We start from the raw sequence: 11,780 nt of genomic DNA, 5'->3' as shown, positions 1-11,780 counted from the left end.
ATAAGGGTTGGCAATTTGAAGGGAGAGAAAACCTTGAAAAGTGCATGTGCCTCATGCTCTGAGAGATAAGGGAAGACATTGTGATTAAATGAGGGTAACCCTTGGCCTCAGTGTCCTTATTAAGAGGAATGTGAACTGTATAGAGATGGGTGGCCATGTGTAAGTTGACAATGTCCCAAAGAAACAAAAGTCCACCCCCCCATGACATCCAGGTAGTCTAACTAGAACAGGACTGCAGGTGGGAGTTGACTAGAACATCCATGTAGGAGATTTGTTCACGAAGCCTTTAGTTATGACTCAGGAAGGTGTACATCTGTTACGAAGAAAGGCACACTATTTTAAGTCATACAAAGACCTCTTAATGACTGGAGTTAGGCTAAGTGTTGTCCAACAAGTCAATAACAGTTATCACCAGGCATGGTGGTGCACACCTATAATCCCAGGAGACAAAGGGACTACAGAGCACAATTGCCTCAAACAAAACAAAAAGTTATCTTTGTTGCATCTCTTGGTACTTTTTACTTTCCCGTAGCATTTCAGCATTGCAGACACTAGAATGTTCAAACGGACTGTAGCCTGAGGCATCTTCTCTTTTCTCTTTGACAGATAACACCAGTAGTCTGACTGATAAACACCTGAACCCTGTCAGGGAAAACCTGGGACGGCAGTGGAAAAACTGTGCCCGCAAGCTAGGCTTCACGGACTCTCAGATCGATGAAATTGACCACGACTATGAACGAGACGGGCTGAAAGAAAAGGTTTACCAGATGCTCCAGAAGTGGCTGATGCGGGAAGGCACCAGGGGGGCCACAGTGGGAAAGTTGGCCTGGGCACTTCACCAGAGTTGCAGGATAGACCTGCTGAACCACTTGATACAGGCCAGCCAAAGCTAAGCCTGGGCCACCTGTGGCAGTGGGAACTAGACTGTTTGCCTGGTGCACAAGTCCCTTTGCCCCATGCCCTCAGAACTCTTTCTTGGTACAAGCCCTGGATCCATGCACCTGTTGTACATTTTGGAACTGGAGAAGGGAAAGAAGTCTAAAGCCCACGGTGGTTCTTCAGGAAGCACAAGCATGAAGACTGTTGAATGGCCCAGATAGGTACCTTAGATGACAGTCACGGTCCTTCCTAAAGCTAGAGGATCTGTTAACTTTAGCATCCAATGCTGTGCTGTCACCTGAAGCTTTAAGAATCATGTGCAATTCTAGCGTATATAAGTTAAAGAGGAAATGTTAAGGAGGACTAAGGAGGAGGAAAAACTGCAGGACAGAGGGAGCTCACCACTTTCCAGCACTCGCCACTGAGAACTGCTGATTGCAACTACTGTAAATACCAGCGTGAAATTTTACATCTTCTCGTACCATGCTGGTGCTCCGCGCCGTTCTCCAGCCTGTGCACCCCTCAGAGGTCACCGGTGTGCAGGAAATGCAGTCTCTTCCTCCCTGGGTATGGCCAGAACCTCAGCACTGCTCACTGTAGAACTGTTTCCTGAGTTTACTCAGAAAAATGTACTGAAAATATTTCTTCTGTGTGCCATGAGTTAAAAAGGGACAGCTTTCAGAGTTCACTCTTTGTGCCCTTAGCAAGCCCACGTGCAACCCAGGAGTGAGTGGAAGAACTAGAAGACTAAAGCTGCCTGGGCCAACTACAGTCACTGCTGGCATTGTCTGTTCAGAGGCTATGCAGCGACAGGCATCTGACTGTTAGGAAAGATTCCGGTGTCTGGTTGACAACAGTGGGTTATGATCCTGAATCTCCTGCAGCCTCAGAAGACACGTGGCACTCCTGGAGTGAGCTGCAAAGCAGCTTTGTCCTTGTTGGCATTTTGGCACTAGTTGGCACTTCATCCTCCACTGCTGACCTATCTTGTACTATGTAGAATATTTAGAAACATTCCTGGCCTCCTCCATCTACAGGATGCCGATAGTACAAGTCAACTTCACCCACCAATGTGACAAAAATGTCTCTAGACATGGCTACATATTTCTTGGAGGGACCCTGCTGTAACTTTATATGCCTCACTTCTGTCACACATGCTGGGTTCGTGCCTTAACCGCATAGAGTATGCACATTGGAAGGGAATTGGAGCAGAGAAGGTTCCAAGCTTTCCTGGAGGAACCTGGATAGTCTTTAAATGCTTTCCTCTTAACCTCTATTCCAATGCTATTTTAAGAAGACAGGATTAGAAAGTATTTTTAATGGAGTTGACAGGTGGGGGGGGGTGGAATGGCAGGGAAAGCCAGAGCTGGTTTTGGAACTGCAGTAGCAATCAGGGTCCTAGTGTTAAAATCATGTCTATTAAGTGTTCTGTAAGGGAAGAATTGTGGGTCCATTGCAGAAGATAGGTACTTCAGATCTAGGCCCAGATTGTGACCACAGACTTCCAGGCCTTTTCCTGGCCAGGCTCACCAATGACATCCAGACAATTGCTTGGCATCTTGAGTTGTGGCTGAACCTATATGAGTTGAAGGACAGTCAGCAGATGAAGCCTTATACCCTCATGGGTATGCTGCCCAGTTCCTTGTACAAGAAAGGCTGTGCACCAGCTACACAGAGCGAGCATTAATAGATTAGGCGCAAAGACTTCTCTAAGCCCCTCATGTGCTCTCTGCACCTTGTCAGCGCCTATGATGACTAATGACTTTGTGGTCAGCGGTACCATGGGATGTGGGAGTCTCTGGGAGCCCAACATGAATGTATAGCACTTATTTAAAACCACCTCCCAAGCTATGCAGAATGCTGTGGCCTGGGGCGCAAGCCAGGCCTGATTGTCATTGTCCACATCATTGAAAAAAGCAAGATTGCGAACACCAGGACACTGAGGGCCCAGGACGACTAGCCCTGTTCCCAAAACCCAGAGTACTGTTTGGTTCTGTTTTTAATAACCTTCCTTAAAAAAAAAAAAAGTGAAATAAATTTTATACTTTAAATATGGGGTACTGAATGGTGTTTGTGTTAATATACTGCTCACGTTGGCATTTCTTGTCATTACATTATGCTGATAGCGAGAAGGTCTGCCAAGCAGCACATGTTGTCCCCAAGAGGCCACATCACTGAAATCCACATGGCTCAACAGCCTTTCCCTCTAGTCAGCTCTTAAGTGCCACCCTGAAAAGCCACATTTACCTCGGAAGCCAAGTTCCACTTCTATACCTGGGCAGAAACCAGATAAGCAAGGGGAGCCCGACTAGGAAATGAGGGAGGAGGCTCCACAGTTACTCCCAAGCATAGGTTTTCCCCTTGCTGTGGTTGTGATCCTGCCTTCCATCTGTTGTGAAGTTACACGCAGGAATAAGAAAGGGAGTTCTACCTCAAAAATTAACCATTTATCTTGGTATATTTTTTTCTTTGCTCTTTAATGAGTTGTTTACAAAAAGATGTAGCCTATCTAGCAGGATAGATATTTTCGATCGTTTCACTTTAAGTTAATGAAGGTTCACAAATGAGTAACCCACCTACTCGGTGGCTCTTGTTTTTGTGTTTGTGTGCGCATGAGCTACAGTGCTCACATGGAGGAAAGAGGCCAACTGATGGGAGTCAGCTCTATTCAAGTTGGGCTAAATGGCATCTTGATAGTGCAACCAACAACATAGTTTTTTATTGTTGTGCTTTGTTGTTTGCCTTTTATTCCTTCACATCAGTTCCTTGGAGGAATCTTCCACCTCATTTTTTAGCCACACTTTCCAAACCATCGTGTTCATATTCAATACAAGTTTTAATAATATGGTAACTCTTGTCCACACATATGGATGCTCCTTTAACTGTGTTAGTACATCCTCAGCTGTTCTTTGCTGTAGTACCAGCACTTGGAAGGCTGATGCAGGAGGATTGAGCATCCAAGCAAGGCTAACTTTATCCTGGGCTGCTGTCCGTGGTGTAAGCAATTTACAAAGTTATCTAAAAAGTTGACATCCAGTTTGTGGCTAGAATCAAGCAACTTGGTCTGACAATGTTTCGTAGTTCCTGATATTACCAAAAATTGAGCCAATGAACTAATTGCTTCTTCCAGAGGAGGGAACCAAGTGGGCTTCGTGTTTTTCTTGCTTTAAAAGGGAGGAAATTAAAAAAAAAAAAACAAAACAGAAGGGGGAGTCCCATGGCATTTTATAAGCAGCTGACTATAAAGAATGAAGAGCAAGTATTGTTGCTGTGAGAGGTATGGTGTCTTAAGAGAGCATTATGAAACGAAGCAGGCTTGAGTACCCCTCTGCAGCCAGGTGGGAAAGACTTCCTAACTTCCCTTGCCATAATCTTGTTATCTATAATTTGAGAGTAAAGAGGTGGGAATGGAGGGAGAGCTATATATAAATTAACAATAAAGTGAAGCATTTTAAGGTGCCTGGCACAAAAGTGATAGTTTTGGTTTGCATATGATGTTGAAAGCTTAACCTACAATCGATCGATGGGTGATTGGATCATTAGGGATCTGATATAATCAACCGAGTAATCCATTGGTGGGTTCATAGTTTGATGGCTTTATTGGAAGGCTGTAGGAGGTGGAGCTTGGCTATAAGAAACAGGTCACCGGGAACATGCCTTTGAACGATTTCTTTTGAACAACCTTCCCCACCCGGCCTTCTCTTTCCCAGCCTCTGCCAAGTACCTCTGTTACCATCGCGTGCTGCTCAGGCCCAAAGCAAAGGGTCCAGGTTGGCCTGAAGCTTTGAAACCCTGAACCTTTCCTCATTTTAAATTGTTTTCAAATGCGTGCCACGGTGGTGCAGAAAGCTAACACAATGCAGTGCGGAAACGACGAGTTCTTGAAGACTTACGTAATAAATGCTGACAAGGGTAACCTAGAAGCCTGCTGCCGTTTTGCTTAGCAGCAAGGGTAGAGGGATAGATAGGTGAAAGGGGGAACGTCGGCAGGTTCGGTGATGCAGGCCAGTAATCCCAGCATGAGGCCAGAGGACCCGGAGCTCAAGATCAACATCAGCTCGTAGTTCTAAGCCAACTGAAGCAATGTGAGACCGTTTTCTCAACAAAAACAGGAAACGATAGTCTCCCTGCCGAGGTGTCCGGCAGGTGGCCCTGCCTCCCCGTAGCTTTGGACACCACAGCGATTGCAAGCAAGGAATGGTGCAAACTGAACTAAGCACACGGAGAGCTAGGTTTGTAAGAGAGAACACGCTTCCTTTCTGGCTGGCCTAACAAGGGGTGTGGCCGGCCAGAGGCGTAGCTTCGGGCTTGGCACTTGAAGGATGGCATCCAGTTGGGCGCACGCGCGGTTCCGCTAGGAGGAGTGACCTGGAGCTATGGCGACTGCAGCGGTACACCCTGCGTCTCTGCGACTGCGGCTGCTCCTCTCGCCCTTGAAGTCCAGGACCCGCGTGCGGCAAACGGAGCCCGCAGCCGCCTTCGGGTAATAACGTGCACCTAGCCGCTTGGGCCGCTGGCGGGGTGGGCCTGGTGCCTGGTGCTGACGGCCCTTCCTTTCTCAGACCCGGGTCCAGATCCCGCAGAGCCAGTGCGCGAGCACTTCTGTGGCAGGGGTTCGCTTCTAGAACCCCTAATTGCAGATGAAAGGGACCGGGAGGCGCTTTTGCTGGTAGCCATGGATCCGAAACCCGATGTCGGTTAGCTAATTGCTGGGGACAGTAACTATTCCTTGCCTCCTCAGAAATTTGCCTAACCTGCTTCAGTCACAGGGCCCACGTTTCCTGAGTCCTTTTTGTCTGCTAATCTCGAACTTCAGTGTGCTGGAGAAGCTGTTTGGGAACCTGTGTAAAATCAAAGACCCAGGTCCCCCTGCTAGAAGTTCTAATATGGGTGTGTATTTTCCATTCCCCACCACGCTCCACTCCCGCCCTTGGATAAAATAACAACAGCATTCGTGGAGACCTGCTGTCTTGACAATGGTGCTCTGTCTCAAGAGAATCTGAGCAGAAATTGTGGACAGAGCAGCCTCAGACTGAGCATATCCTACCGTGTACACATGCAGGCATGCCCACTGCGAGTGTGCGGTTTTCTGTCAGTGGGCCATTGACGCTAGGGGCTGGCATTGCCCAGATCACACAATGGATGGATTGAGCACATAATCCAGAAGCAGGAGAAGGGAAAATGGAACCAATTTTTTAAAACGTTCCTAGCATGATTGTGTAGCTCTTCGGTTTTATATTTAGTTCAGGTTTCTTCTCTCGTTTTAGGGTTATGTGACTTTAGCACATTTCTATGTACAGGTGGAAAAACATGTCAGTGGCTGTGGTTGTGTAAATCACCAGCAGCCAGCAGGTGTTTTATCCAGTTTCCTGATTGCAGGAAAGGGATTGAGATGAGGCTACCAGGGTTGTGTCATACTCACTGGTGATGTCATGGATGTCGAGAGCCCTAGTCCCTTAGCTGCACTGTAGATCACTTGTCCTGAAAGAGCTCCGTGAAGGTTTTCCGGGGTCTTGTGCTGCCATTTTAGAAATACCGTTCCATACTGGTATGGCCTGTAATCTGAGAAACAGCCCTGCTGGTTAATCCTGAAACCAGGCTGCAGCCCCATGCCTGCAACTCGAAGCAGTCCTGTGCAAACCTCTTCGCACCCAGTGTCCGGCCCACAACTGCCGCGTTGTGTTGTAGTGCAGATTCGCTTGTCAGTCCACTGCTTGGAACTCTAAGCCTTTTCTTACTTCTTGGACTCTGTGAACTGTTAAAAAGTATTCTCTGTGGGGGATTGAAGGCCAGTTATGACAGTAATAATTTGCAGAATCGGACAGTCTGGCTGAAAAAGAAAAATGTTTTCTGAATTTAACCTTAGGAGACCCCGCCAGAGAATCAGGACCAATCCTTCCTCTCAGGCCTGCCTCCACCCCCTGCTTGGCAAGCAGACTGAATGCCACCCCAGCACTTTGCCCTGTTGAGGATTCAGCTCTGCCCCGAGGTTGAAGAGGTCATGGTGTTCTGAGTTCAAATAGTTTAAGTAGTTGCATTATCAACTCCTACTGTCTGTGTGACTACAAGTTACTACTCAGCCTCTCTGGGTTTCTGGCCTTGCAGCATTTGTATCTGAAACAAGGACTGTGAAAGGCCTGGAACAGAATAAATATAAATAATTAGCAAGTACAACTAATGATATAAATAGTGAACACATAAATAATATATATACATAAATAATAGTATATAAAAGAAGTCATCAAGCTTCGTGTAATGAAGTCGCTGATGCTTGACTCCCAGTCATTTGCTAGGAAGCAGGGGATAAGCAGTAAGGACTTTCAAAGTGAGCCCCTATTTATTAAGCAATCCTCACCTTCCTCTCTAAGCAAGGTGCTGAAGCCAAGATCCCGGTCGCACACTCAGATGCTCATCTTGGGCTGGATTAGCTAATCCTGTGATCAGCCAATTAGCTTTCCCACTAACTTTCAGCCTCTCTACGGTAATGTTAGAGTAAATTCACCGTGCACCTCAGAAATGAAAGACAGGGAACATGTCCCCAGAGTGCAGGCTCCTGGCAGCAAGCACTAGATTTGCTTTACCTGTTCTCCCCAGCCTCCCCACACAACCACCTCTCCCTGTCTGAGGCGAGTAGACCCCCCCTCCTCTGGGTACCATGTAAAAAATTCACAGGTGGGAGCTAAGGACACACGAGACAGGAAGGTACACTTTGGGGGCTCCTAAGCCTTATGTTCTCTAAGAAATTGACCCAGTCTTGCTGGCCTATTGGCCTAAGTACAGTTGCCTACTTCCCATTCCGATTGTGGAGCCGTGCAGCCTGGCCTCACAGATTTGGAAGGCTGCCCAGTGGTTTGCATTCAGCATTTGAGCCCTGCTGAAATAACAGGAGAAACGAGCTCAGGTAGGCTGAACTGGCTGAACTCCACCACCTCCACCTTCAGTTGAAAGGCTCCACACAAGTGCACAGTAAGCGCTTAGCTGTATCTGCCCATCTCCTGCTAGCCTTAAGCTTCAGAGGGACTTGCCTTTGGTGTCCTGCAAGGTGAGGCTTTGGAAGCAGTTAGTGCCCCAGAGTTAGAGTGTTTCTCAGGATTGTACTAGTCATGGGAGTTTGTAAAATTCAACACAATCTCATAAACACACCTGCTTCAGATACCATGGTTAGAAGATAGGTTGTTGGAGGTTTGGGAGGGAAGGGTGGAAAAGAAACTCTGATGGCCAAAGAGAAAGGGGTAGATTGTTCTTGAAGTTTTCTGAGGGTTTCTGTCTTTGTTCCTATCTGAGAGTTTGAACAATCCAGTATTGAATGTAGTTATGAAAGTAAACAAGTGTTAGGGCTGTCAAAAAGCCTGGGCTGCAGGCCTGGTCCTCCCCACATGGACTTTGCTGTTTGCACAAGGCCTGACCACTGTCATAGAGACCTCCTGGCAAGCTGGAACCAATGCTTTCGGCTTGAAATGGCCCCCAACTGATGTATCATGTATGTCTGTGGAAATAAGCCAGCCCTCAGTCACTCTATGATTGAACAAAAACCTTTCCTTATGTTTGAAATGAATAATTTATTAAGATTAATAAGTTTGTTTGTAAATAATTTTCTGTCTCCTCCCCAGCCTTGGATAGTGGAATCAGGTGTTTGGCAGGATGGGCCGGTGTGATGCCTGTACCGCTGGTGTGGCGGCACACTGGGTGCCTGTGTTGACGCAGCAGGGACCATTTCCGCTTACTGAAGATCTCCATACCATCCAGTCCCTCTGCCCTCTCACTCTGCCTGGCTGGACACAGGCTTATGAGCATGCCACATGGTCTCCCCGCAACGCTGCCCTGCAGTGTTCTTATCTACATATTGTGAAATGCCTTCTTTGGCATTTCTTCACAAAAGACCCCTCTCTCTCCTCTCAGATACCTCTGCCCAACCTGACATGACATTTCTTGTTCTCCCCACCAAAGTCACTTCCAAACCTTTGCAGATCCTTCTTCCCTGCCGCAGTTTCTAGTGAGAGGCCCTCTAGCCGCCTGGCGTCTCTATACTCCTGTTGGGCGGTGAGAATTCAGAAAGACATCTGGACTGGGAACCCAAAACTTAGATCCAGCCAATGCAGGAAGAAGTTAGGTTTGTTGTTGTTCTTGTTGTTGTTGTTGAAGAGACTGAAGGAAAGAGGTTTTTGTGAACCAGTGCTCCGGGGAGAGACTGATGCCCAGGGCTGTGGCAGCAAGCAGCACCATTCCCGAAAGCCACTGGCTCTGTGTGTTGAGGAAAACGGAAAAATTGTTCAAAATACCTGCATAGTGCAAAATGGCTTCGAAGAGCATGTTCTTGGTACTGCAGGGAAGGGAGCCCCACCCGACCCCCATCCCAAGAATTCTAGTGCAGAGAGAGCGGTAAAAGGGAGGAGACGGCACTCGTGTGTGCTTTAACGCTAACATGAGCCCAGTAAACACTAGTTAACTGCTCGGGGGGGGGGGGTGGCTTCATTTAATAAAACAAGAAACACCGGAAGGAAATTTTATCTAGCTCAGGAGCCTCCAGCATAGCCCTGCCCTCCCTGAGCAAATCCTCTGTATCTTTGTTTTCTCTCCTGCTGACCTGGGAGCATGTGAACGCCTGCAGAATGAAACCAGTCTTTGTTAGGGTGCACATTCTGGGCTGGGAGCGTGTGAAGTGCTGACAAGTTCAAGTGAGCCTTTGTTAGCAGAATGTGTTGATTTGCATCTGTCTTGATTCTGAGCTGATTAAAGCCGTCCTAAGAGTAAAACTCAGTTCTTTGAAGGAATAGAATGCTAACAAAAACAAATTGATGTCACTTGCTGCTACTTAATGGCTTTATTATTGCTCCTCTAATATTTGTGTAGATGAGTTTATTTTAGGCTTTCTTATATCCCAATTTTGTCATGTGATTTTCAGAAATTCTATGCTAATATTAGATGTACCAATATTCAACACACACCCACGTTCCTTGTTAATTTTGTTGCTATTGTTTACGAGAGGGTTTTTCTATACATGCCAGGCTGACTTTGAACTTGTGGCAATCCCTGTCCATCTACCTCCCAACTGCTGGGATGCCATATGTGCCACCATGTCTAGCTTGTACTCTTTATTACTTGAACTTAGCAAATCAGACAAAAAAAAAAACCTGTTTTTTTCAAACAGTGCCAAATTATGGTAATCATTTTGACCAAGGACAGAGATGGGATGTGGAATGTAGAAGAAAAGGGAAGTCAGTAGTTGACTTAAATTTACTGCCAATCCACCAGAAGAAGAGCCATTCTTCTTGGCAACTGTACTGGCACGCCCTCCACATCCTGCCTGTCACTGCCTTCTATCAAGGAAATGGGCAAGAAGACCATAAGGCCAAGAACCGAAGCAGGGGCCATGGATGAATGCTGCTTACTGGTTTCTCAGCCTGCTTCCTAGTACAGACAACCCAGGACCAGCTGTCCAAGAGTGACACTACCCACAGTGGGCCCTCCCACATCAGTCGTGAATCTTTAAAAATGCCCTGTAGAGTTGCCTCTGGACCAATCTAATGGCGGCACTTTCTCAACTGACGTTCCTAAGATGATGGTGGCTTGTGTGTCAAGTTGGCAAATAAATATATGAATAAATACATACATGCAAGCATACATACATACACACATACAAAAAAATCTAACCAGGGCAACAGGCAAGCCTCTAGGTGCTGCAGTGGGTCGAAATAGGAAGACGCTGTTCAGATTTGCAGTCTGTAATGGGGACACAACCGTGATCGGAAAGCTGAGGCACAGATCAAAGCGGTGCAGCATGCCTGAGCGGGGTACCAGTGCTCGCTTGTGCACGAGAACTGGTGCTCTGTCGTGTGAAATATGCCAGTTTGACACAACCCAATAAGTCTTCCTTCGGGGACTTCTTTCTCTTCCAGCACTGCAGTGACTTCGGCCAAGGTGGCTGTTAATGGCGTTCACCTGCACTACCAGCGAACGGGAGAAGGGGAGCATGCAGTCCTCCTGCTCCCTGGGATGCTGGGTATGTGTGGATTGAATAGACTGTTTCTGCAGGCTGTGGATCCCCCATGATGCATCATGACGGTAGATGCCAAGCATCCATTACTTACGTTAGTGCTCGCTGAAGGCTTTTAATGAATGCTTGCCTCACTCAGAGTTGAGTGATTTGGAAAAGTAAATAACTTTCTACTGTATTAATGTTTTATTCTTTTACCCATTCTTCTCACATTTAAACACACTGTAAAAATGGTTTCCTACTATTGGGGAGGACTGCAGGAGTCAAGGAGACAGAGTCCAAAGAAAGAGGGATCTAACGATGAAGACAGTGAGCTGGTGACCAGCCATACCTGTTAGTTTGCCTCATATCCAAAGGTTTTCTGGAATGTGAGACTTGAACTGCTAAGCCCAGGACAGGAAGCAGGGCTGTGTGTGTTTGACTTATTTAATAAAAGAAAGGGGTTGTTAAAAGACTTTTCTTTCTTCTTGCTTCCTATGAGGGTCTCACTTTATAGCTCAAACTTGCCTTAGCTTCATACATACTGAGAGGACAGGTTTGTGCCACTATCCCCAACTAGCTTAGAGTCCTTTTCAAAATCAAAATCGGATTAATAAATCACTTTCTGCAGTGTACGGAGCATTTTGGAAACTACTGAATCTCAGTCTAGCTTCATAGAACAACAGTCCAGGTATAGAAAGTTCTTAAACTTATAGAGGGAGTTTGCAGTGATCTCCCAAGACCAACCTGAAACTATTTCTAAGGCATTTAGGGTTGCTGCTCTATTTCTTAGGTATTTATGTAATCCCAGTATATATTTATTGTGACTTGCCTCTTCCTACCAAAGGTAGTAAGCTAAAATTTTCAGCTACTTTCAGTCCTCCTTGCTAGGCCTTCACTGATGGAGTCCCATTGTAGCCTTGGGACA

General features: G+C 46.5%; 2 protein-coding genes across 3 annotated transcripts in view; both read left to right on the top strand.

The window, feature by feature from the left end:
- Ripk1 (receptor interacting serine/threonine kinase 1) overlaps positions 1-2,932 on the top strand; it is a 31,206-nt gene extending 28,274 nt beyond the window's left edge. For both annotated transcript variants that reach the window (XM_050142212.1, XM_050142213.1), the window contains exon 11: positions 607-2,932. In XM_050142212.1, coding sequence (XP_049998169.1) covers positions 607-893 — 287 coding nt within the window. In that variant the 3' untranslated portion in view covers positions 894-2,932. The remainder of the gene's footprint in view (positions 1-606) is intronic.
- A 2,268-nt stretch (positions 2,933-5,200) lies between these two features.
- Positions 5,201-11,780, top strand: part of Bphl (biphenyl hydrolase like) — a 33,626-nt gene continuing 27,046 nt past the window's right edge. The window contains exons 1-2 of the mRNA XM_050142706.1: positions 5,201-5,362; positions 10,776-10,879. Coding sequence (XP_049998663.1) covers positions 5,256-5,362; positions 10,776-10,879 — 211 coding nt within the window. The 5' untranslated portion in view covers positions 5,201-5,255. The remainder of the gene's footprint in view (positions 5,363-10,775; positions 10,880-11,780) is intronic.

The sequence above is a fragment of the Alexandromys fortis genome, unplaced genomic scaffold (assembly GCF_014885135.2).
Source record: "Alexandromys fortis isolate MF-2015 unplaced genomic scaffold, M_Fortis_MF-2015_v1.1 scaffold_5, whole genome shotgun sequence".
Taxonomy (NCBI): Eukaryota; Metazoa; Chordata; class Mammalia; order Rodentia; family Cricetidae; genus Alexandromys; species Alexandromys fortis.
The sequence above is the reverse complement of the archived record's forward strand: the minus strand, read 5'-3'. Positions and strand labels throughout refer to the sequence as shown.